At 61.4% G+C, this 25,312-nt stretch overlaps 2 protein-coding genes and 1 long non-coding RNA gene across 4 annotated transcripts; 1 reads left to right on the top strand and 2 right to left on the bottom strand.

The window, feature by feature from the left end:
* Window positions 1–909: 909 nt before the first annotated feature.
* Window positions 910–4,450, bottom strand: LOC309449639. Its single transcript, XR_014185979.1, has 3 exons — window positions 4,334–4,450; window positions 3,340–3,527; window positions 910–1,216 (listed from the first exon to the last, which is right to left on the bottom strand). It is a non-coding gene; the product is annotated as an uncharacterized lncRNA (long non-coding RNA).
* A 4,962-nt stretch (window positions 4,451–9,412) lies between these two features.
* On the bottom strand, window positions 9,413–13,672 carry TMEM59L (transmembrane protein 59 like; the record flags this gene model as incomplete). Its single annotated transcript, XM_082072144.1, has 8 exons — window positions 9,413–9,574; window positions 9,763–9,880; window positions 10,025–10,136; window positions 10,413–10,512; window positions 10,602–10,748; window positions 11,807–11,901; window positions 12,144–12,249; window positions 13,511–13,672. 8 exons carry the CDS (start codon window positions 13,670–13,672, stop codon window positions 9,413–9,415), a joined length of 1,002 nt encoding a protein of 333 aa, XP_081928270.1.
* A 4,221-nt stretch (window positions 13,673–17,893) lies between these two features.
* Window positions 17,894–25,025, top strand: CRLF1 (cytokine receptor like factor 1). Of its 2 annotated transcripts, none has more exons than XM_082071742.1 (8): window positions 17,894–18,134; window positions 22,388–22,666; window positions 23,209–23,338; window positions 23,671–23,840; window positions 23,943–24,100; window positions 24,183–24,351; window positions 24,587–24,765; window positions 24,886–25,025. In XM_082071742.1, the coding sequence occupies exons 1-8, from the start codon at window positions 18,062–18,064 to the stop codon at window positions 24,907–24,909; spliced, it is 1,182 nt and encodes a 393-aa protein (XP_081927868.1). In that variant the 5' UTR covers window positions 17,894–18,061; the 3' UTR covers window positions 24,910–25,025. The 2 variants fall into 2 exon arrangements, with proteins under 2 accessions (XP_081927868.1, XP_081927869.1); XM_082071743.1 differs by having other exon boundaries at window positions 24,587–24,769; window positions 24,886–25,021.
* The last annotated feature ends 287 nt before the right edge of the window (window positions 25,026–25,312 follow it).

Below are 25,312 nucleotides of genomic sequence, written 5' to 3'. Positions count from 1 at the left end.
TCCCCGCGGCGGAGGGGACCCGGGGATGTCACCATCTGATAGATGGGCAGCCCCGGAACCTGTCACCTCCCCACGGCCGCAGGGTCGCTGAGGGTTGTCACTGCCCCGTGGCTGAGAGGATTTGGGGTCTGTCCCCATCCCTTGGCTGAGGGGTCCCGGGGGCTGTCACCTCCCCATGGTGGAGAGGACCCGGGGGTGTCATCACCCAGCTGAGGGGACCCAGGGCTGTCACCTCCCCATCACTGTGGCTGCCCCACGGCTGAGGGGGCATCTGATAGAAGTCTGTCCCCATCCCTTGGCTGAGGGGTCCCCGTGTCTGTCACCTCCCCGTGGCTGAGGGGTCCCCGTGTCTGTCACCTCCCCGTGGCTGAGGGGATCTGCGCAGCTCTGTCACTGCCTCATGGCTCAGAGGTCCCCGTGTCTGTCACCTCCCCACAGCTGTGCCTGCCCCACGGCTGAGGGGTCCAGGGGGTTGTTACCATCTGATGTAGAGCCCTGGGGTCTGTCACCTCCCCACAGCCACAGGCTGGCTGAGGGTTGTCACTCCCCCATGGCTGAGAGCATTTGGGGTCTGTCCCCATCCCTTGGCTGAGGGGTCTCGGGGGCTGTCACCACCCCACAGGCCACCATGGCCTCTTCACGCCACCACTCTCCAGCTGACCATCATCCAGCACCAGCCGATGGCCCCGCCCGTGTCCCACACCCAAACACTTCATTTTCCCCTCAGGATTCACATGTGACTCATTAATTGTTTCCTGCAGGGACCACCTGTGTGTGCAACCAGCCCCGGACGGTGGGGACAACCCTGCTCCTCATCATCCTGGGGACAACAGCTCCTGCCACACCATCCGGACCATTATGGAGCAGGTTTTATTGCCACAAACGCTTTGTGCAGGAGCAGCAGTACCCTCCAGAGGGTGCAGTCTTGTCGTCAGTCCTCCGGCTGCACCCTCTCGGTGCCAAAGATGCCTTCGCTGTGTCCCCGCTCATGGTCGGCGTCGGAGTTGCTCCCGGCTCTCCCCAAAGCGACCGGCGGAGCCGAGGCCTGAGCATCGCGGGGTCCGTGTAATTTCTAAAGCTGGCGCGCATCTGGAGAGAGCGGACGGTCTAGAGGGCATTCCAGTCATCGGTGGAAATCAGGAAATTATTCATAGCGGTGGCTCTGCCAAGGTCCGGGGGTGAATTTCTTTGATTTACCATGCCTCGGCGTCCACATCTGTATAAGGGAAAGGGGGAATGCGTACATGAGAATAAACGCGCTTGGAAAGCCGTGAAAATACTCTTTCAAGTCAGCCTGATGAAAACTTCATGTTCTGGAGCCCTTCGCTTCAAGGAGAGCAATCTGTTTCAGAGGCAAAGCTGTGTATTTTTCTTATTTAAACCTTCTAAATCTGCTGGAGCATTAAAAATATTTGGCATTTCCACAGCACATTTCATTCCCAGCTCCAAATGCGTTTTACAGACCTTCATTAATTAAGCCTCGTAAAACCTTTGGGAGAAAGGGGAGCAGGACTTATTAATTTGCTATTTGTATTGCTGCGGCGCACGGAGACCCCAGCCAGGACCTCGGGGCCCTGTTATTTTAGACCCGACCTACACAGAAGAGGAGATGTCAGCGGGAGGAGAGGCAGCGGATGGAAGCTGATGCCGTACAGCCCTCGGCAGAGCCCGCAGCCGCTCATCCCCAGGGTTTCGCCCTTTCCACCGGGCAGTGCTGCCCACAAGCCGGGGCTGCAGGAGCGAATGTGGCTCCCCACACCTCTGCACATTTCGCTGGCATTTAGGGGGGCTCCTGCCCCTCCTTACGAACCCCTCGCGCTCCTCCTGCTTCCTCAGACACCAGCTCTGCTTCATTTGATACTTTCCCCTCTCTCCTGGGGCCGATTCCTGTAGCTTTGGCTTTGCAGCACACCCCACTTTTAAAATATTTGAAAGAAATGCTTTCCCTTTATTTTTTTTTAGGCCCACATAGGTATTTTGAGTGCAGTATTTGGGTTCGGTGAAGGCGCAGCAGCCCGGCCGCGCTGCCCGCTCGCTGCGGAGTGGGAGCTGCGAACGTTACACCTCTGCTTCCCCGCAGGAAAAACCAGGCTGTGCCGCGTGCTGTAAATGCCTTTCACATGTTCCCCAGATCCCGGTTAAATCGAACCCCAGAAGGTCTCTCAAAGCATGAAAAATGCATTTATAAGACGCTGGAAGGAAGATGTATTCCATAACTACTCTGGTGACCAGGCGTGCTGACTTGGGTCATGTGGAGAAGGAACCAAAAGGGGGTATTTCTCGTTATTTCATACCGCTGATGGGATTTTATCTCTCACAGCAAATCCAGGAACTTTTTAGTTACCGTTATTGTTTGATTTTATGGGCCATTTGATATTTATTTTTATTTCTATTCATTATTTGTTGAGTGCACTTAGCCCCTTCCCCAAGGAGCCTGCCTTATATCTAAGGTGATTTTTACGACCAGTGTTAGTGCAGCATCTGAGCCACTCGCACAACTTTAATATATTTATCCCTCACACACAGTATATCAAGGCAGTCCTGGTATTCCTACTGTGGGGAGCGGCGCTCTGCTGTAAAACCGCAAATCTAACTGACTGGGTTAAAAAGAATATCATAAACTCCAAACTATTTACATTCTTCTTCTTTCTGATCTTCATTTTAAGCCATCGGGATGTATTTGAGTCATATTTTCTCCTTTTTTTTTCTTCCTCCGCTACAAAACATGAGGTCTAGCAATGTACCTTTCGCTGCAAGCCAAGCTCTCGCGTATCCCACGACTCCCACAGCTGGGGCTTTAAAATCTGCGTCCAGCACTGTGAGACTAATGACAAAATCATGAGCTGGCAGCGCTGCCTTTTCCTCCGACCTTTGCGTCTCATCCCGCGGGCGCTCAGCAACAGGAATTCCTCGCGGCGCGGTCGCTCGCGCGGTTTGCGTTGGGTGGAGGAGGACAGCTGGCCGCAACGAGCCTTGTCTTATTTTCTCCTCAATTCTTGCTAGATTTTCCCCAGCACAAAGCCTCTCCGTTCCTTTATTTGCGAGGGTTATGCAGGAGCCTGTGACCTCCCTCTCGCGCAGCGCCAGCCACCGACACAGCTCCGTCTCCGTGTCGCGCGTGTCTGGAGGCTGTCGCGGGGCTTTTTTGGTGCCTGCACTTCTGACCGGTGTTAATTCCTCTCGGTTTCTCTCAACCGCTCTCTGCTAATCCCCGTGTAATCCCAGGGAGGGGTTGAGCACACAGGCTGGGATGTGTGCTGGCGACCTCCATGTGAAGATGCGCCACGGCGTCGCCTGAGCTGATCCTTCTCCCTCCCTTTTATTTCACCCCATTTTTACCTCATTTTACCCGCCTGCATCTCCCCATGATCCTGTTCAGATTGAGAGATGTTTGAGCTCGCTGAGACGTTCTCGGTGTCTCCTGGGAGGCTGGTGAAGGTGAGATGCTCTCTCCTTTTCCCCCTGAGCATGTCTGCCAGTTGTCAACGCAGATATAAAAACTCCGCGGTTGAGACCGGCCACCAGCCCTGGGGACATGGGGGGGATGTCAGTGGAGACGACCCACCGATGGGGACAGACTTTTTAGGAGGGTCTGTAACAACAGGACAAGGGGTGATGGTTTTAAACTAAAAGAGGGGAGATTCAGGCTGGATATAATGAAATTGTTGCCCTGAGGGTGGTGAGAGCCTGGCCCAGGTTGGCCAGAGAGGTGGTGTATGAACCATCCCTGGAGACATCCCAGGCCAGGCTGGACGGGGTCTGAGCACCCTGAGCTGGTGAAGATGTCCCTGTCATGGGCTGGACTAGATGAGCTTGGAAGGTCCGTTCAACCCAAACCATTCTATAATTCTATGATTCCATGACCCGGCTCCCACCCCCGAGCAGCGTTACCCGCTGGCCGGCATTGGCATCACCGTGCCCTGCGGTGAGGAGCGAGCGGGCAGCTGACAGCAAAGCCGCCGGGGAGCTGGTTTGGGGGAAGCTCAACACCTTCTTTTACAAGCCTTGGGCTCCTTCCACTCCCACGCGCGGCGGGGCGAGCTGACGCACGCGGCACCCGCGGGAGCCGGCTCCCACGCCAGCTGGAGGTGTTGGCGAGCACCGGCGCCGTTCGGCACCGGCGCGAGGCCGCGATCCAGCAAATCCCCTCTGCACATGCTGTGGTGTAAAGCACACGTGTCGAGCCTGTGAAATCGGGGGGGACGGCTCCAGCGCCTGAAGGTGAGCAGGTGCCGCCGCCACGGCGCTTAAGGGAGCCCGATTCCCATCCACCCGGCCAAACCACAACCACACATCCCCGCTTCCCCGGACCAGCCTTGGCTGCGCTCCTCACCTGGCAAAAGAACACACGGCAGCGAAAATAAACACGGAGGGAAGCGAAAGCCCCTCGCGGCCCGGCGAGCGAGGTCTGCGTTCCAAGAAGTAATGAAGCCCAGGGAATGGAAAATGCATGTCACTTGGCGGCGGGGCTGGCTGCGCGCAGGCGCGCCGTGCCGCTGCCGAGCCGGGCGCTTCGCCTCCACACGGCATCGCCGCGGCACAGCAGCTGCGCCAGGTCCAGCCAGCGGCACCACGCTGAACTCTGACATTTGAAGACGGAGAATAATTTGGCTTCATTAAGCCTCCCCCTTCTCCCCCCGCCACCGGCCCCGAGCGGTCCCTCGAGCCGGGCTGGAATGTGCGTGGTAGGGACAGAACCAATCCCATTAGCACGAGGAGATTGTTTTTCGTTTGGTTTTGTTGATGTTGAATCACCCGTGGCTCTGCTTCTTTGGGGTAGGTCATAGGAAGGAGGACGAGGAGAGGAAACCCACGGCCGTGTTTTCTCGGGTGGCTGCCGGGCCCGGCGCTGCCCTGCCAGCCTGGTTGCAGCAGCACCATGAGGTTTCCATCCTTGAAGGCCACGTGAACTCCGCTGCCACTCCAGGATGGTGCCCAGCGCGGTTCGAAAGAGCATTTTTAAAGACAAGGGCTCAGCTCCCACGTGCGGGGCCGGGATGGTGCCAGGACCAGCGGCGCTGCCGGAGGTCGCTTTGAACCCCCGTCCAACTCCCCACCCTCCATCCTCATCCTCATCGCTCCATCTCCGGATGGAGACTCACCTCCCTGGGGGTTAAAGCTGAATTTACAGCCCTGCGTGGCGGTCGGGACAGCGCCGGATTGCAGCCATGTGCTCGCAGGAGCCGGGCCAGGGGCAGCGAGAGGCAGCTGGAGCAGCCAGAAAATATCCTTTCCCCAGCTGAGATAGGAGCCCAGGCTCTTTTTGCTTCATCTTCAAAAGCTCTGCTCTGGCAAGGCCCAAACCCGCTGTTTCCTCCCGATTATGCTTTCTCACGGAAGACCCTCATTTCTCCCACATGAGATGAGAACAAGAAACCTCCCCCCGGCTGCTTTGTGTCCGGCAGCATCTCCCCAGGATGCGCGCGGGAAGAAGCAAAGGGCAGCGATGGGTACAGACCCAGATGATTCAACACCACAGCCACTCCAAGTTGGGAGAATGAGTCACAAATCATAAAACTGGGGCTTGGCACGCGTGCGTGCAGGGCAGGGGCTTCTTGGAGTCATTCCCCACCTTGCCGTCCCACTCCTTGTGGCATCCCTGCACCACGGACCCCAAGCAGAGATGTCCTGGGGGGACTCAGCACAGGCCTCCAGGCATCCAACAGTGGGACGATGAGCTGTGAGCGCTCCCCAAGTCATCCCTGATGGGAGAACGACACAGACAGCGAGAGGGGAGGGAAATCCGTGCACAAATGCATTTGCTGCATGGTCCAGCTCCTCAGCTGGAGCGTGTGAGCGGCGGTGGAGCCAGGCCAGCTCCCGGCAGCTGAGGTTTGCTGGGCAGGGGGGAAAAAGGGACATTTTCCGGAGGCGAGAACAGCAGCCCAATGCAGCCGTGGGGCCACAGAACCAAACCCCGGCCAGCAAAACCCCCAAAACCCTCCACATCTGAGAGAGACGGAGCCGTGGCATCACACAAGCAGGTGGTCCATGGCGGAGGCATGGGGGACAGCTTGCTGGCCTCCCCGCACTTTTCGAGGCCATTTCTCCCCACGTGGGCGGTGAGCGCGGGCGCACAGATGCTTGCCATGAGGACGTGACCCACCGCGGGCTCGTGGTCCCCCATGTCCTCTGCACCTCCATGGGATGGAGGGTGCGATTCCATGGCCGGCTGGCTTGCCCGTTGCTCTTCTCTTGGCCGACGGGGCCACACACCATGAATTTCGCTTCCCCTGTGAAACAAAAATAAAACGGGGAATGAGAAGGAAAAGGCGTTGGATGGAAAAGCCCCCGGCTGCCTGCTGGGGGGAGTGGAACCAGCTAATTTCATGCGTCTCCTTTTCGTTGGAGTGGGGTCCCTCCTCACCTGCTCCTGGGCACAGTTTCCTGCACCCCGAGCCAGCAACAAGGAATCTGACTCCAGTTTAAAGGCGAGGAGCTTGTCCCACGGTTTGCAGCCCGGCTCCTGTCCCAGGAGGGGACCCGCTCGGAGCCGCTGCCCGCGGCGGGCAGGGCTGACCAGCTGTCCGCACCCATCTCGCCCCCTGACCCCCCCGCACCACCCCGTGCTGGGGGGTGCAGAGAGCCCCGCGTTGGGAGCCTCACCCCCAGGGCAGCACCATCCTGGGGTTTCTCTGCTCCTGGTTTTGGTTGAAAGAGACTCTAAAGATCATCGAGCCAAACCATAACCCACCCCTGTCCCAGCTCCATGTCCTGAGAACCTCATGTCCGTCTGTCCAGCCCTCCAGGGATGGTGACTCCAGCACTGCCCTGGGCAGCCTGTTCCAATGCCCCACAGCCCTTGGGGAAGAAATTGTTCCCAGATCCAACCTCAACCTCCCCTGGCGCAACTTGAGGCCGTTTCCTCTCCTGCACCCATCAGCTGCGAGGAGGAGACTGAGCTGAGCTGCACGCATGAGCCCACGCGTGCATAGAAAGAAGAGGGGGAACAAAGGTTTTTCCCACTGAAAAACACCCGCCAACAGCCCAGCACCCATTTTGAGGAGGGAAAGAGTAAATCAGGTTGTGCACGTCAGCGGGACACGCCGGGGCTGCCCGGCGGGAGGGCTGGGACACGCTCGCACGTGCACGCACCCACCTTTCCCCCGAGCCGTGTGTTTGTGCGTATTTGTCCTGGCCCGGCGCCCGCGTCCACACCACAGCCGAGCTCTCCCCATGCCAAGCACGACACAAAAGCTCACGCAAAGTCCTGGAGCCGCCTCGTTTTTAGCACTTCAGTAGCTCAGCGGGGTCCCGGCCCCGGAGCCAGCAGCGGCGCGGGGCCCCGAGGGGCTGCGGCTCTTCTGGCCTCGGCTGCTGGTTTTCTCCGGGATGCGGAGCCAGGACGGGGAGGTGCTGCCTGACCTGGGGGGCTGCGGGTGGGTGCTGGGGGGCTCAGTACGAGTCACAGCTGAAAAAGTACATGGGTTAGTGCCAGTGTTGCGTTAATGGTTGGACTTGATCTTGAGCATCTCTTCCAGCCAAAATGATTGCATATGTTGGGGTGCACAGCCCCCTGCCCATGCACCCCCAGCACCCACCGACCCCAAAGCCCATGGGCTGGTTCCAGCTCCCCAGGGAACGCAGCATCTCATCTTAAACCTGATGCTGAATCTCTCGATCCGGTGTCCCTGCCGGCCCCGCAGAGACGAGCATCGCGCCGTGTCCGTGCAAAACAGCCTGCGCGGGGGATTTCTCTGTCGTTTGCCACAGGTTTAGTCCTGGCTCAGCTTGTAAAGATGGGACGGTGAGCTGGGACTGGACCTGTGCCCTCCCCAGCCAGCGCAGGGCACCCCGTGAAGCCACCGACTCATCCGGTTCTGGTACAAACCTTTTATTTCCCCGCCGCCCGCGCTGCCCAGCCAGCCTGGCGCTGGGTTTGCCCTTTGGAGTGACGCCAGGGGGGCTCTGTGACCACCCTCTCGGGGACCCTGAGAGCCACCGTGACCAGGACAGCACCACAGACTCCACCGAGCTTTACACTGAGCCGAGCGGCCAAAAAGCGACAATGTACCCCAAAATGGACACGACACCCCCTTCCCGCTGCCACCCCCCCCAAACCCAGTTCCCCAAACCCAGATATGTTGCACAGGTGACAGTGACATGGAGCAGCACAAAACCGGTGGGGGCTGGGGATGAGACCCCCCCACCCCACCACACCAGGGCCCCCCCGAGACCGCTCAGCTCCGGGGAGCGGCTGGCACCCAAAAAACCCAAGGCAGGGAGTCGCAGGTAATAAGTTAATCTGTACAGGTGTGTTAGGTGACCGCGGGGACAGCAGGGACCGCTGCCACTGAGCTGTCCCTCCCAAACGCAGGGGTGTCCCCATGCGGGGGGCGAGGAACCACATGCCGGTGCGAATCAAACCACAAAACAACACACAAAGTCAAGTGATGGAGAATGGCGGGGAGAGGGGGAGCAGAGCCCGCGGAGCAGGGCAGGGAGGGGACCCCTCCACGCCGAGGAGCTGTGTTGGGGTGAGCCCGGGGGTCCCCGCTTGGCTTGAGACCCCAGGGCTGTCCCCGTGTGTCCTGCCGGCTGCTGCTCGGTCCCACCATCAGCTCCAGCGCCGGTGCCGGGCAGGGATGCTGCACCAGGGTGAAGCATCCCAGCAGCTCCCGCCTGAGCTCGGGCATGAGCCAGGAGCACGAGACACAGAATTGCCACCTCGTCCCCTGCTCGGTCCCACTCGCGACCTGTTGGCATTGCCCCAAGGACATTGCGGAGCAGGGAGGGGACACGGCCATCCTGGGGCCCCTCTGCAGCTCCGGGAAGGAGCCGGCTGGGTCTCCGCGTGGGCACGGAGGCGGCGAGATGGGTGAGATCCGCTCCTCTCTGCGGCTGCCAACGCCAAATCCATTCGCCACGTTTCGGGTCCCCGAGGCAATCGGCTCCGGCCGGCGGAAGGGAGTTCCCAGGGCCGGAGCCGGCGCCTCGGGGGCTCAGCCCAAGGTGGGAGGCCGGGGATGTGCCAAGCCCAAGCGCCGAGCGCTGCAGACACTGGCTCCATCCCCCCGCGGCAGCCGGCTCCCTCCTGCCCGGCGCTGGAGCCGTGCCCGGAGGGCTGTGCCACCCAGGGGCTCCGGTCGGGAGGGGATGGACAGCCCCGCGGCAAGGACGGGCTCCCCCAGCTCTGGCAGCTCTTCTGGAAACCAGGATCCCAGCAAACAGCACATCTACGGAGGAGGCAAAGCCGCTGCCCGGCTCCCGGGAGCCTCCTCCGCAGCGGCTGTCCCCAGGGAGGACAGTGGGGCTGAGCCGCATCGTCCCCTTTGTCCCCACCATGCCAGAGCCAGAGATGTCCCTCTGGGAGCTGGGGACATGGGGCAGCCAGGGGAACAGAGCTGGGGACGATGCCACAGGGATAGTGACGGGGGGGGGTGGCGTGGAGGTGACAAGAAGGGTGGCAGCGCTACAGGATGGTCTTGTCTAGGTCGACTTTGAGGGGTAGTGGCCCCGCGTCCTCGCCGCCGTGCGTGGGGCACAGGGTGACAGCGATGACGGGTGGCAGGGGGAAGGTGCCGGGGCCATCCAGGTCCTCCAGGTACTCCTTGTCCCCGTTGATGCTCAGAGGCTGGAAAAGAGATGGAGGGGATGGCACAGGGAGCAGGGGACACGACCCGCTTTGTCCCCAGACTGCGGGACTGGCTGGGGACACACAGCATGGACACATGGGGACCACGAACACCCTGGCTACATCCCACCCAGCAGCGATGGGGAGACCCAGGGTGTCAGGGAACCCTTGTAGGACTCCCCCAGTACCTGGGTCTTGATGTGCTGCTCGGGGGCTGTCACCAAACTGGCACAGCTCAGCCACAGCATCACCATGATGGAGAGGAAGAGGCAGGCGGCCAGGATCCAGCGAGGAAGGCCCGAGCGCCTGTAACACCCCGCCGCCCCCCGCCAAAGAAAACGGAACGAGTTTATGGCAGGGCATGGGCTGGGGGGTTGTTGGGGGCGCTGGAGCATCCCCTCCAGCGTGTCCAGCACCCCGAGCTCCCCCCGGCCCCCGCGTTGCACCTACTTGGACATGCAGCCGAGGAAGTCGTGCTCCGGCGGGGGGGGCTCCGTGTGCTGCCCCTTGGCTTTGCCCCGTGGCTCCTTCCCGAGGGGCTTCTCCCCCTTCGCCCGGGGGCCTGGAGGGGAAAGGTGGTGCTGAGCCCGGGCACCCTCCGTGGGCACACGATGGGGTGCAGGGGTGCCAGGGGGTCCCCTCTCCCCCCTCCAGGGACTCTCTGCTTGCTGAGGATCCCAGAAGCTTTTTGGAGGGGTTCCGCTGTGTGGGTGTGGGGTGTGGGATGCGAATCGGACCCGAGAAGCGGGACATTTGTTTAGCTCTGGAGAAATCAGATGAGAACCGAGAGGGCTCGGAGGATCGCAGCCCACCCCCCAGCAGCCCAGGGCCCCCATACCTGTGTGGGGCTGGGGGATGCGGGGGCTGGACCTCCGTCCCGGCCGCTCCGGTTGGGTCTCCTGCACCTCGGATACTGGATATTCCATCTCGGGCTGGGACTGGTGGCACCGAAAGAGGGAGAAAGCGATGAGCAACGGGGTCCCCACCGCTCGGCGCCCAGCAGGGAGGGGACACGGGACACCCCCACCTGAAACACCACGACTTTGCCATCGTCTGCCTGCAGGTAGAAGGTCCAGGTGGAGGAGATGAAGCTCTGGGCAGAGCTGACAATGTCATTGCAGAAGGTGGAGACCAAATCCAACATGGAGAATGACGGCTCCTTCAGCTCCAGGCTCTGCAAAGGAGCAGGGACATCATGTCACCGCTGGCCCCTTGTCACCCAATCCAGGGGACAACGTGGATGAAGATGAGCTGAGGATGTGGCCGGGTTGAGCTGGATGCTCAGGGCCGGGGATGTGCAGGACCGTGGTCCAGCCCCAGGAGGGTCCCGGAGCCTGGGGCTGTGTCCCCAGGGCTGTCACCCAGTGCCAGGGCTGTCACCCACCCCTCGGCAGCCCCGCTCACACCATTCTTTAAACAATAGGAGCAGAGCGGCCCCGAGATGCCGAGGGCGTTTTCTCTCCTGGCAGCCTCCCCGTGCCCTGGATTCTTGGCCGTCGCGGCGGTTTGTTATTTTTAAAGCATCCCTGCTGGAATCCGCTTGGCTGCTCCCTGCCACCGGCTTCCAACATTTTCCGACAGCCCCTTGCACGGTCAGAGCAGCAAACAGGAAATAAATAGGTCAGATTCTGTATCTAATTATTATACTAAATCTGCTTTGCCTGCTCGTCTGGGAAGCCGAAGGAAGAACGCTTTGGGTGGGTGAAGGGGTGACGGCCCTTCCCACCAGCCGCTCGCCCCCCGGTGCTCGTCCCGACCCCGCGCGGGGCGGGAAACAGGATCAGGCACCGGGAGGGTCTCACAAACAGGCTGCAAAGTGGTTTTTGAAGGAGCCTCAGCTTCCTACTGCACAAATTCATCTTTGTCTGCACGTGTACAAAGCCAAAAGCTCCTACCTTGGGCCAAAGTCTGATTTAATTAATTGGACAAAAGCTGAATTAATTAAATGTAGCAGGAAAAAGCACTGCTAATTGCTGGGAAGGATAACAGATCAAAACTGGGGGAATCTGCCACAATCACTGGGCAGAGCTTCTCACCCTGGGAACTGGGTGCAACCGCTGTCCCCGACCCAAGGCTCCGGCAGCCCAGGCTGAGCTCAGTTAATCTGGGCTTTATGCTTTGAACAAAGCGCCATAGGACAGTGGTGGAGCCACGGCCCGTGGCACCAGGGACAGGCTGGGTGGGTGAAGGGGGGGACAGGGGGTCCCCATCCCCATCTCCCCGGCCTCTCACCTTTTCCCTCCTGCTCTCCACCTCGGGCAGCTGCTTGCGACACCCGGTCACGCAGCCGAACTGCTCCTCCGCGTTGCTGTAGGCTTCGGTGCAGGCTGGGGGCAGGAAGGGGGCAGAATTAGGGGATGCTCAGTCCCTCTGCTGAGTCCCCAAAACCCCCACACCCCTCCCAGTTTACACCCAGTGACTCTAATCCTGCACCCCACTGGGTCTGCAGGGGGGTTAAGATGCAGCCCCAGGGCAGGATGCTTGTGAGGGTCGAGGCGTCGCGGTGGTGCCAGCGGTATGTGGGGGGCCCCCGCGGGATGTGGGGGACACTCGGCTGCCGGCCCCTCACCTGCTTCACACTCGGCTCTGGTTGTGTTCAGCTCGGCGCTCGCATCCACGAAGTGACAGATGGAGAACAGCCGGCAGCCCCGGTAACAGGCGTTGAGAACAGCATCCTGCAGCGAGGAGGAGGAGGAGGACCAAGAGCTGGCACCAGGCTCAGCCCGGTGGCCGCACTGGACCCCCACTGCGAACCCCTGCAACCGGGTTGGGGGGCACCGGGCACCCCCACGCTCCCGCGGGACCACGGCCGGGGCTGGCACGTTGAACCGGGGGCAACAGTGTCCCTGGGGGGGAGAGCTGCCTTCGCACCCCGGGTTGCAGCCAGCGCTGGGGTTTGCATGTGGCCTCGTCCCCATCGAGCCCCCACACCTCTGCTGGGGCACGTGGCCATGGGCTGGGGGGGGTGGCTGCTCGGGGGCGCGTGTGCATGGGGGTGCATGCACCGAGGGGCTGGGAACACAGCGGAGGCGTGCACGTGGGGGTCACTGCACACACAGCACTGGGGGCGCAGGGCTGGGTGGCCCCACGGGGAGCGTGGGCAGGGCTGGGTGTTGGTGGGGGGGGCCAGATGGGAAAACAGCTCCATCCCCCGGCAGTGGGGCCACGCGGGCTCCTGCCAAGGCGCTGGCCTAGATACGGCCCTGCCACCACGGGGGCTTGGGGACAGTCCCGGGTGCCACCACGCGACCCCTCTGTGGTCCCCGGCGCGGCACGGCGATGGCAGCTCCGATCCGGTGCTTTCCGTGATGCTCCAGCTCAGCAACCAGCACCCAGCCCCATCTCAGTCCCTGCTGCCATGGCCCGCACCACTGCCACGGTGTCACCCGCTCGCCCTGGCTGTCCCTGTGCCACAGCACCAGCGATGGGGTGCAGGAGGGAACCCCAAACCTGATGTGGGTGAGACCTGGGGGGCGCTGGGATGTGTAAAATTGCTGCGGACACCCAGAACCGGGGTGGATGCCCTCGCTGGAGGCACCCCAAAGCCGTGGTGGAGGAGAACACTGGGGGTCCCCTCGTGCCCCCCCCGGTGCTCCCAGTGCCCCCCCGGTGCTGCCCGCAGCGGGGGCCTGTTATGGGGCCATGCAGTGGTGATGCCCATGGTGGGGGGGCTGGTGCTCCCGGTACCCCCGATGTGCTCGGTCCCCCTGGTGTCCCCGATGCTCCTGGTACTCCCAATGCTACTGATGTTCCCCGTGCTCCCGATACCCTCGATGCCCCAGTAGCCCCGGTGCTCCCCATACCCCCGGTGCTCCCGATGCCCCCAGTACCCCCGGTGCTCCTCGTACCCATGATGCTCCCGGTACCCCCGGTGCTCCCAGTACCCCCGGTGCTCCCGGTGCCCCCGATACCCGCCCCCGGTGCCCCTGGACTCACGGCGGCGGCTCGGCGGGGGAGGCTGCGGCCGCACTGCCCGCGGCAGCCCGCGGTGTCCCCGAGCTGGGACAAGAAGGGGTCGGTGGCGGCGGCGGCGGCGGCGGCGGTGGCGAGCAGGGCCAGGCCGAGGGCGAGCAGGGCCCGGGGGCGGCGGGCGGCCATGGCGAGCGCGGGGCGCGGAGCGGCGCGGAGCGGAGCGCACCCACCGCCGCCGCCGCCGCTGCCGGCCCCGCCGTGACGCGCCGTGCGGCGGGCGGGGGAAGCCGGGGGCGGGGGGAGCCGCCGCATCCTGCCGCAGCTCCGCCGGCACCGGCGGGCGGCGAGGAGCGGAGATGCCGGGAGCGGCGGGGGGAAGCGGGAGGATGGGGGGGTGAACGGGCACCGGGAGATGCAGCGGGGGATGCGGGAGGACGGGGGATGCTCAGACACTGGGGGATGCTCAGGCAGAGGGGGATGCAGGGGTAGCACGGGATGCAGGAGAACGGCGGTGCACGGGGACCGGGGGCTCACGGGGACCGGGGGGTGCAGGAGAACGCGGGGTGCATGGAGACCGGGGGATGCAGGAGGACGGGGGGTGCGGGAGGGCAAGCAGGGGCCGGGTACCGGGGGATGCGCAGGTGCCGCATCCCACCCACACCCCGTTTTGCAGGGCCCCACGCCAGCCAGGGCGCTGGGCGCTCCCCGACACCCCAGATTTACAGCTTTGATTTTGCAGGGTTTAAAAGACATAAAAGGCACAGACTTGGCCCCGTGCTCACTGCTGCCCTGCTCCTTCGCCTTATTTATGGCAGCACCCCAAAGTGGGCCCGGGGGGAGGAGGAGGAGGGCTGGGGACTTCACTAACCTCCAGCCCTAATGGGGAACACATGGCAGGACCCCGTAACAGGGAAAGGGGTTCTCCCGGTCCCAGCTCAGGGCTGAGGGGTGCTCCACACCCTGGGGAAGGGGGACCGGGATGGGGGTGGCTGGATCCCCACGGGGATGGTCGGGGGAGCGCAGCCCTGTGCCCCCCGGGAGCAGGGACTGGGGCCTCTCCTCGCCCCGCTGTGCTCCGCCAGCTTATTCATCTTGTTAATCAAACCAGGGCCGGGAGAAAATGTGCTCCGGCCGGGCTGGCGGGGCTGCCAGGTCGGCTTTGCTCCCCCCTTCCCCCTCCTGGAGCCCATCCAGCCCCTCCGCTTCGTGTCCGGCACCAGTGACGAATGGCCAAGTAAATGGGATAGATTGGGGGCCGTCACCGTAAATCACGGCACCGCGCCGCAGGTGTGGTTTCCAGTGGCCAGGAGGGACCGAGCCGGAGCCCCCACCCCCGGAAGGACCAAAACCCACCGGATCGGGTGCCCGGAGCACCGCGGGCAGAGCGGCCGGTGGGCAACGCTGCCGCTGCACCTGCCCGCGCTGCGCCCGGCGCCAGCCCCCGCTCCACCCACCCGCCTTTTAACAGAAAAAATCCCCTTTCCCAGGCAATAACATTCAAGTTGGCAAATATTTACAGTCGGGTAATTCCCGGCCCTCCCTCCTCTTCCCACCCCTCTCCAGAAACACTCGATGCCTTTTGCATTTATCACTACTGACCTACTTTTTTGGGGGTTGGTTTGCTTTGCTATTTTCTGGAGCCTTTCCTGAAGCCGCAGGCTCCCCCCACGCTGGCTGGGGTGTCCCCACGCTCAGGGAACCTGTCACCCCACGTTCCGAACCCACAGAGCCCATCCCATGTGCTCAAGCACCCCCTTGACATCAAACGCATTTTTCCCCCCCTGTAGAGATCAGCAAACTCCATCGCGGGACTTTTTGTGCTTCCCAAAGCAAACAAAGGCGGGAAGGTGCGGCGGCCGCTGCGAGGATGCTCTTGAGGGAAAGGGCTGTGCTGGGGGGGGCTGGCAGGGAAAGGGTTAAGCGGGTTATAAATTACCCGTGGATGTGGAAATGTGACTGAGAGGAATATAAAGAAAACTCTGACTGCTGGATTCTTTGCATTTCTAGCCTCTTTATTTTTCCCCCAGGTCACTTTAAAAGGATGCAGGCAGTCCGAGGCAGCTCGGCTGCGCCTCTCCTCCCGCTTTGCTGGGCTTTGGGTTCTTTTTGTTGTTTGTTTTTTACACCCTGGCCCTTGAGCCAGATGCTGTCTCTGTCCAAGGGTTTTATGAAGTGAGCTCTGGCTGGGAAATCAAGTAATTAGATTAATTCAGGGTAGATGTGCTGGGCCCAGCCCCAGTGACACATGATGGAGGGCTGGCAGGAAGGTGATGGTTGGTGGGAAGCCGGACCGAGGATGCTCAGCCCGGGTTTGGGGACTTCACCAGGGCCACCCTGGAGTCCTGGATCCATCTGGGGGGGTCACAGAGCGGGAGCCCGTGGCTGTCGGGGAGCTGGGCCCCACGGCCGGATCCTGCACCGCAACAGGGCGAAGAGGCCCTGGGAACGGAGCCACACGGGGGGGCAGCCGGACCGCGCCAGCCCCGCGGGACCATCGCGCTGACGCCGACAGCCCGGCCTGGGGGTCGGGGGGGCTCTCGGGCCGGATCCTGCCTCCCAGCCGGTGCCTGCGAGTGCGGTGGCTCGTGAGCAGCCCTTTAAAGGTCACTGTCAAAGGGCAGCGCTGACCACATCTGCCCACATCTGCCTGCGGAGCGAGGGACGCGCTGACTCAGAGCGCAGGTCAGCGGCTCCGTCACCCCCCGCTGCTCCCTGCCCTGGCCGGATCCTGCCACCACCTCGGTGCTGTGCAGGTTTGGGGACCACGGGCATGGCAGGGCCAGCTCTGTCCCCACACCCTGTCCCCACCCCACAGCATCGGGTCCCGATGCTGCCGTGGGTCAGGGAGAGCAAACATCCCTGAGCCATCCAAGGTGACACTCTGGGTATATCCCAGATGACACCAGTGGGGACATCCTCCCCCCGACCCCTCAGCAAAGCCTCAAGCCACCTTCTGATGCTGGAGCCATCCATGTCCCCTCTGCTGGTGACACCCCCCAGGCAGGTGGGCAGCTGCTGGTCCCCAGCTGCAGGGGGTGATTTCTCCCCCTCCCGCCCCCCAGCACCCAGCGCTGGCTCCCGGCCTGGGGGCTCCGGGGGGATGCGGGCGGTGGGTCGGGAGCGGGGGCGGCCGCCAGCCCCGGGGGGGCCGTGATTCACTCGGCCAGACTGCGGACACTGGGGCTGAAGTTTCTCAGGCTGGGTGGCTCCCGGAGCCTGACATTTTTGGGAAATTTCAACAAAAACAGTTCAGAAGCTTCCAAAAAGCAGCACGATGGGAAAAGGCATTGTTCTGTCTCTCTCCCGCCCTCTTTTTTTATTGGGTTTTTAATCTGTGCGGTCCCTTCGGCTGGTGCCAACACCTCCGAGCCCTGCGCTGGCTCCCACGCAGTGTCCCCGCATGGCCACAGGACTCGGATCCCCCCGGGCGCCTTGGGGCAGGGGCTGACTCACAGTGTCACCCCTTCGGGAGGGGTGTCCTGGGTCACCGAGGTGTCCCTGCCACCCTGGCTCTGTCCCCCCACGCTCCGTGCCCTGCAGGGAGTGATGTCCCTGTCCTTGTAGCCCAGGGGATGCAGGGAGCTGGGACAGGGAGCAAAGGGACAGTGAAGGCCACCAGACAATGTCCCCATGGGCTGGAAGTGTCCCCCCCTAGCTCTGAGCCCCCAGAGTCACCCACAAACCTCAACCGTGGCCACGGTCCACAGTTTCAGGGCTCCCAGTCCCACCCACGCTTGGGGACGGTGGCTTTGTCACAGCTGGAACCTGCTGTCCCAGGCCTCTGCCACCTGCATGGGGTCTGCAAAGCTCTTGGTGCCACCAAATCCTGGGCGTGGGGACAGGAGGAGGCACCGGGACACGGACAGATGGCTTCACCATGGAGCTGGTGGCACAAGCGGACACGCCAGCACTGCCAGGCTGACCCAAAAAACAACCCGTCTCAGCAGGGTGTGGAGCCATTCGGGGCTTTTTTCCCACCTTTTGGTGGTGGGGGGGGGGGGTTGGTGAAAAACAAAGATGTTGGGTTTGATAGAAAACATCGGGATTTACGGGAAGATTTTCCCATTTTCACCCCTCACCAGAAAACAGAAAAAAGGGTGGATTTAGGTTTCCTAAAGCCACTTGAGGGGGGGCGGGAGGATCCCGGGGAGACCGGCTGGGCGGCGGGTGCAGCGCCGGGAGCGGCCCCGGGGGCGCGGGAGGGTCCGCGGCGGCCGCGCATGAGTCACCGTGGGAAGGCGGCCCCGGGGCGGCTCTTCCTCACCTACCGCGGGGCCGGGGGGAGCGGGACACCGGCCCCGGGGGCGCCGGGGGGTGCAGCATCCCGCGCAGCGCCGGGCGCGGCCGGGCAGGCACCGCTTGTCGGGAGCGGGCCCGGGAGCGGAGCGCGGTGGCGGGGCCCCGGGGTCGGTGCCTTTCTGCCCCCCCGGGGGCGGGTCCGGGCCCGGGCGGGGCGGGGCCAGGGCGGCATTTAGGGCTTTGGTAACCGGGGGGTTGCTCAGACTTGCTCGGGACTTCCCCGGACGTGCCGGTGCGCTCCGCCGCCCCGGGCACCGACGGGCACCGGAGCCGGCCATGCCGCCCTTACCGCTGCTCCCCGCGGTGCTCCTGCTCTGCATCCGCCTCCTCCGTGCCGAGCCGCTCGCCTGTGAGTACCGGGAGCACCGGGCGGCGCCCGCAAGGTGGGAGCGGGGAGGTGGGGGGGGGGCGGCGATGCCGGGGGGTCCCGTCGGGGCCGGGGCGGGCGCTGCGCGGATCTCCCCCCGGAGATTCCGCCGTTCATTTCGGGCCGGGCGGTGTCTGTGTCCCCCTCCCCACCCCTCGGAGATGCGGAGCGGCCCCGGGAGCGCCGAGGGCATCGCCGGGGGCATCGCCGGGCGCACCTTGGGGCTGCGCGTTGCGGGAAACCAGGGACCCCCCCTGCCAAGGGCAGCCGGGACCCCACATCTTCCCCCGGCAGGCAGGCGGGACCCGCTCCCTCCTTGTCCCCGCAGCCCAGCCGGGACCCCCCTCTCTCCCCGCAGAGAACAATAGAGGAAACTTTTTTTGTTCCCCCCATCCTCGAGAGCAGCAGGGATCCCCCCGCCTCCCCTGGGAGCAGCGAGTGCGCTCTGTCCCCATAGAGAAGAGGGGACGCCCCCTCCCCGAGAAGTGTGGGACCCCCTTTTCCCCCCCCCGGCCCGCAGAACCCCCTCCCGGAGAACAATGCGGCTCCATTCCCCACCCAGGACAATGGAAACCCCCATCCTGTGTCCGGAGAACAATAGCGAACCCCTTCCCCAACCGACCCCTCCCACCCCCGGGAGCGATGAGCCCCCTTTGCCCCCCCCCCGAGCCTCTGAGACCCCTCTCCTCCTGCTAAAAACAACAGGGACCCCCCCGTTCCCCACCGGAGAGCCGTGCCCCCCCTCCATCCCAGAGAACAATGAATCCCCCTTTTCCCCACCCAGAACAACAGGGAGCTCCCTCCCCCACAGAGAACAATGAATTCCGCCCCCCCCCCCCAAAAAAAAAAAAAAAAATCCCCCTGGGGGGGGCTTCACAATGATGCTCATCTGGGGGGTCCCACCCGGCGGTGGCAGGTCCGGGAGGTGCCACCTGTGGGCTCAGCCCCTGGGGGATCAAGATCCCCCATTGCTGGGGGGGGACATGGGAGGGTCCCCCCCATCCCCGCAGAGCCCTCAACCCCAATGAGCCCTTGTCCCACCCTGCACCTCATCCCTCTCCCCCAGGCCGAGCGAAGGGCAGTTGGGACCCCGCTCCGCGCCGCAGGAAGTTCGGCTTCCTCCCGCCATGGGAATTTCTCAGGGCGATCCATGGATATTCGCTCCGACGCCTCGGCAGCTCCCGCCAAGAAAAAGCCACCGCTTGGCACCTCCCGTGTCCCCAGCGCCGGCGATGCCACCGGGCCCTGGCACCCCCTGACCCATTTGTGTCATTAGCGGGGACAATAATTAGAGCAGGAATTGCAGCAGCAGCGGAAAGGGGAGGAAAAACGCTCCGAAAGTCCCTTGAGGAGCCGTTAACATGAGTCTCCTTTTGGCGCTCGGTGCTTTGGGGACACCCGGTGCCGCTCGCAGCCCGTTTCCCACCCCCGGGACCCCATTTTCCTGCCCACGTCGGGTGCAGCGGGGGGAGCGCTCGCCCCACGGCCCCTCGACGTGCGGCGCTGGGGAAGGCGAAGCCAAATCTCCTTTTAGAGCGCGAATGTTTCCCGTCGGTTGAGCTCGGTCGCTGGCTGGAATGCCTGGGCTTTTTCTAAACCCCTCCTCGCGCCGAGGGGTGGGCACCAGCAATGCCACTCGGGCAAGAGAAAGGGAAAAAGATGGGCAAAAACCAGTCCAAAGGAGAAATAAAGCGATTTTGGGCACCGTGTCCGCCTGCAAACCTTGTTGCTCGAGCTTTAGAAGAGCCCTAAATGTATATATTTTTTTAAAAATGTATTTTTCCTGCATAATTCAGGGCTGCCCAAATTCCCTTTTGTTCTCCAGGGCAATTATTTCTATCATTTTCCCTTAACCCCCCCGCACATCTCAATAAATCTGTTTTAGCTGCGCGATCTCTGACACTTATCGGAAGGTTTTTCCTTTTCTTTCCCAGCCCCGATATAAAACTAAAATGAAATCTGGCCCTTCGGAAGAAAAGCACAAGCGTTCCCGACACCTTGGAAATGTGGTTTTACTTTATAGCGTTACTTAGCACCTGATCAGCAGTTTTTTTTCGAGTAGGAAAGCCATAAAGCCCCGAGCAGGTATTTTGGTTGCAGCTCGCGCATTCCACAGGCTCCTGCGTCTCTTTCCTCTCCAATCTGAAAACTTCACACTTTTCCCTTTTAAAACACATGTTGGCCGTTGTGTCTGCGGAGAGGGGGGGAAATCGCAGGGAAAAATTAAAATAAAAATAATAAAAATATACCAAATTGGCCCCTTCAGAGGGTCCCGCTCGGGGGACGGGAAATGTCTGTTTTACGGCGCTCGTGTGTGTTTCTGGTGCTGTTTAGATTAAGATTTAGGAGAATTAGGGCCCGGAGCGCCGGGTCGGGTATCGGCGCACGCTGGGGGGGCGGTGGGGTGGAGGTTTTTGGGGAGGGGGCGCTGGATGATGTGGGAATCAGGGGGCTGAACCCCCCTTGGCGATGGGTTTGTGGCTTGGGGGGATGGATTTGTGTGGCCACCCAGGGATGCTCAGGACCCCAATGCATCCCAAACGCCTCCGCACCCGGACGCCTTTACCCCTGAGCACGCCCCAAGCGACAGCGGCCACCGCTAATTAAGATCCCCCCCTGGGTAACGAGGGGTTTGGAGGGTTAATTACGGCGGGGGAGCCGGAGCGGAGGTGGCGCTGAAAGCCGAGAGGGGTCGGAGGGGAGAGGAGGTCGCGGCACTTTCCGGGAGGTAATTTGGGGAAATGCGCCCGGCGCGTGCGGCGGAGCCGATAAGGCTGACGGACACGGAACGGAGCAGCGTGGGGGGGGCCCAGCGTGGGGGGGCCCACGGGTGGGTTTGGGCAGAACTGGGGCGCGCGGTTGGGTCGGTCGGTGCCGGGAAGCGCCGGCGTTGGTGGTGGCACCGATGGGGGGGGAAATGCCCCCAAACTCTCTGTAGTTGCTTTTGAAATCCTTTTGTTGTGCAAAATCTGCAAAGCCATAAGCTGGCCCTGGTTAAACCAGAGCGTCACCGAGACCCCCCCCGTTGTCACAGAGACCCCCCCAAAGGCTCTTGAACCCCCCGCCTGCTTCAACCAAGGAGCCCCCAGCACCTCCTGAGCTCCTGTGATACAGATACACGGATATTTAAATAGATCAAATAGATCTAAAATATATTTAAATATAGAAAAAAATGATATAAGGCTAAATATAGAAAAATGGCTATAAAATACAGTTAAATACAGAAATATGGATATAAAATATAGTTAAATACAGACAATGGCTCCACGTTAAATATAGAAAAATGGCTATAAAATATATTTAGATATAGAAAAAAGGCATAAAATACAGTTAATATAGAAAGATGGCTATAAAATATCTTTAGATATGGAGAAAAACAGAGGCAAAATACAGTTAATAAAGCAAAGCGGCCATAAAATATTTAGATATAGAAAAAATAGGCAGAAAATAGATTTGATTATAGAAAGAGGAGGTTTAGAATAGATTTAAATATAGGATGAGGAGGTTCAAAATAGATTTAAATGGAGAAAAAGAGGGAGAAAACAGATTCAAATGGAGAAAAAGGAGATGGGAAATAGATTTAAACAGAGAAAAATAAAGTATAATAGATTTAAATATTGGAAAAGGAGGTTTAAAATAGATTTAAATGGAGAAAAAGGAGATGGGAAGTAGATTTAAATGGAGAAAGAGAGATGGAAAATAGATATAAATAGAGGAAAAATAGGTATATAATAGATTTAAATAGAGAAAAAGGAGATAGAAAATAGATGTAATCAGAGAAAAAGAGATGGAACATAGATATAAATAGAGAAAAAATAGATATATAACAGATTTAAAGATAGAAAAAATAGATATATAATAGATTTAAATAGAGAAAAAGGAGACAGATTTAATCAGAGGAAAGGAGATGGAACATAGATATAAATAGAGAAAAAATAGATATATAATAGATTTAAAGATAGAAAAAATAGATATATAATAGATTTAAAGACAGAAAAAATAGATATACAGTAGATTTAAATAGAGAAAAATAGATATATAATAGATCTAAATGGAGAAAAAGAGATGGAAAATAGATATAGAGAAAAAATAGATATGTAATAGATTTAGAGATAGAAAAATACATATAAAATAGATTTAAAGATGGAAAAAATAGATATAAAATGGATGTAAAGACGGAAAAAACAGGCCTATATGATTTTTGTGTCGAACCCCCCCTCTTGTCTCCGGTGCAGACCCGGCCGTGATCTCCCCCCAGGACCCCACGCTGCTGATCGGCTCCTCGCTGGTGGCCACGTGCACCGTGAGCGCCGGCTCCGCGCTGCGCGCCCAGGACCTGTACTGGACGCTGAACGGGCGGCGCTTGCCCGCGGCCTCGTACAGCGCCCTGGGCCCCGGCACCCTCGGCGTGTCCCTCGCCCGCCTCAACGGCTCCAAGCAGCAGTCCGGGGACAACCTGGTGTGCCACAGCAGCGACGGCGGCATCCTGGCCGGCTCCTGCCTTTACGTTGGACGTACGTCGGGGCGGCCGCGCGCGCCGGCTCGGGTTCCCCCCCGTCACCGGCAGGAGGATTTTTGGGGGGATCCCCGCGGGGATTGGCGCCCGGGGGTGTTGCCAAACGCTTCGCTGGCGGCTGCTCCTTTCTTTGCTTTAGTTTTGATCCCACCCCGCGGTTCCCGTCCCGGCTCGCGGGAGCGCGCGGCAGAGCAAGGCTCGTTTTTGGCAAAGCCTCCGCAAAATTACGCTTGTCCGAATCAATAACCGTAAGATTTTTATCTCGGGCTATTTTAGGGACGATGCTACGTCCCAGGAATACAGAGGCTCAGCTGGGAACGCAGCTTGGATTTGCTTTTTTGGGTTGGTGTTGCTGGAAGAAAACAGCTCCGGGGCGCAGGCAGGGCCGGGCCAGGCAGGAGCTTAAACCCCCCCAGCAAACACATTCGCAGCACAGGAACCTGGGGACCGAGGTGTCATTGCCCATCGTCACCACGGGCTGAATTTCACTGCTCTGCCATTTCATCCCCACTCTTATTTTATATTGTTTTCCTTCCCCAGTACCCCCAGAAAAACCCGTCAACATCACCTGCTGGTCCAAGAACATGAAGGACCTCACGTGCACGTGGGCGCCGGGGACGGAAGGGGAGACGTTCCTGCACACCAACTACACCCTCAAGTACAAGCTCAGGTGGGCGCCTGCCGTAATTCCTGTTGTTCTTTAAAATGACGGGATTTAAGGCTCACAGGACAGGGTAACGGGGTCCGTGATGCCTCCCGGTGTGATGAGTTTCCTCGGGTCTCGGCCACGCTCTGTGGGTGCCGGGGAGGAGGGTGAGAACCAGCGACCCAGCGCCTCGCCGGTTTGATCCCGGTGGTGCTGAGCGGTGGGTAACCGAGCCGGTGGGTAACCGAGCCGGCGGGTAACCGAGCCGGCGGGTAACCGAGCCGGCGGGTCCCGTTGGCTCCGGGGGTGGGTGAGCATCCCCCTGGACCGCGCCGGCACTCAGCGCCCGTGCGCAGGTGGTACGGCCGCGACAACACGTGCCAGGAGTACCACACGGCCGGGCCCTACTCCTGCCACATCCCCAAGGACCTGGCGCTCTTCACGCCCTACGAGATCTGGGTGGAGGCGTCCAACCGCCTGGGGGTGGCCGTGTCCGACGTCGTCATGCTGGACATCCTGGACGTGGGTGAGTGATGCTGCCCGGTGTCACCGTTGCTCCGAATCCAATTAGGCTGTTTTCCCCAAGGGTTTTTTTGCGTTCGCGGCTCTTTTAACCCTTTCCCCGCAGTCACCACCGACCCGCCGTCCAACGTGCACGTCAGCCGCGTGGGGGACCTGGAGGACCAGCTGAGCGTGCGCTGGAGCTCCCCCCCGGCCCTCAAGGATTTCCTCTTCCAAGCCAAGTACCAGATCCAGTACCGCGTGGAGGACAGCTCGGAGTGGAAGGTGGGGCGGTGTCACCCGTGGGTGTCACGGGACGTCACAGGACGCCCGACGGTGCCAGCGTCGCCGTCTCCTCCCTCCCCAGGTGGTGGATGACGTGGGCAACCAGACCTCCTGCCGCCTGGCCGGGCTGCGTCCCGGCACCGTCTACTTCGTCCAGGTGCGCTGCAACCCCTTCGGCATCTACGGCTCCAAAAAGGCCGGGATCTGGAGCGACTGGAGCAACCCCACGGCCGCCTCCACCCCGCGCAGCGGTGAGCGCCCTGCGCGCCCCTCCCTGCGCAAACGGGATGTGCGGGGGGGCCCGTCCCCGCGCCGTGCCCAGCACCTGGATTTCTTGCAAAGGAGCCAATTCTGAGCTCGGCTTTCCCAGCAGGAAGCCAAAAATCCGCTCGTTTCCCTCTCGCCCACCATTATTCACAGCGCGGCGGCGACGGGGGGGTCGAGCCGCGCGTCCCCCCCGTGGCGCTGACCCTGTTGTCCCCGCAGAGCGAGTGGCGGGGGGCTGCGACCCCAAAGGGGGCGAGCAGAACACGACGCTGCGGCGGGAGCTGAAGCAGTTTTTCGGGTGGGTGAAGAAGCACGCCTACGGCTGCTCCAACCTCGGCATCAAGCTCTACGACCAGTGGCGCGCCTGGCTGCAGAAATCGCACAAAACACGCAACCAGGTAGGTAAGGAGCCTTTCGCACTTATTTTTTTCGGGGTGACCCTGGGGACGTCGGTGGGGGGGGGGACACGGGGTGACGCTGCGGCCGGCGGCGACGCGGGGCTCTGCTCCTCTCTGCAGGTTCTTCCCGGCGATAAGTTGTAGCCCCCGGGGGACCCAGCGCCAGCAGCACGACACGGGGCGCCCGGCGCCCACCCGGGACCACCCGCGCCCCCCCCGGCCCCGCCGGCGCGGAGCGGGAAGGCGGGCGGGGCGAAGCGCGGCCCCGCGGCCCCCCCGGGACACGGGATGGCGGGAGGCGGGGGGGGCCGGCCCTGGGAGCCCGTCCCGTGCCGCCGGCCCCGTGGCGCTGCAGCCCCGCGGCACCGAGGGGACCCCCCAGCGCCACCCGGCTGCGGGGGGCACGGAGGTTTCGCTCCTTCCCCACCAGCCAGAGCAGCCTCTGGAATGAAAGGGGCGGCGGGGGCTTCACGGGTGTCCCCCCTCTCGGCGCAGCCCCCCCGGGAAGCAGTTTTGGCTGTTTTTTCTCCCCGGGGACCCATGTGCG

Source organism: Streptopelia decaocto (assembly GCF_964273445.1).
Source record: "Streptopelia decaocto genome assembly, chromosome: 24".
Classification (NCBI taxonomy): domain Eukaryota; kingdom Metazoa; phylum Chordata; class Aves; order Columbiformes; family Columbidae; genus Streptopelia; species Streptopelia decaocto.
The sequence above is the reverse complement of the archived record's forward strand: the minus strand, read 5'-3'. Positions and strand labels throughout refer to the sequence as shown.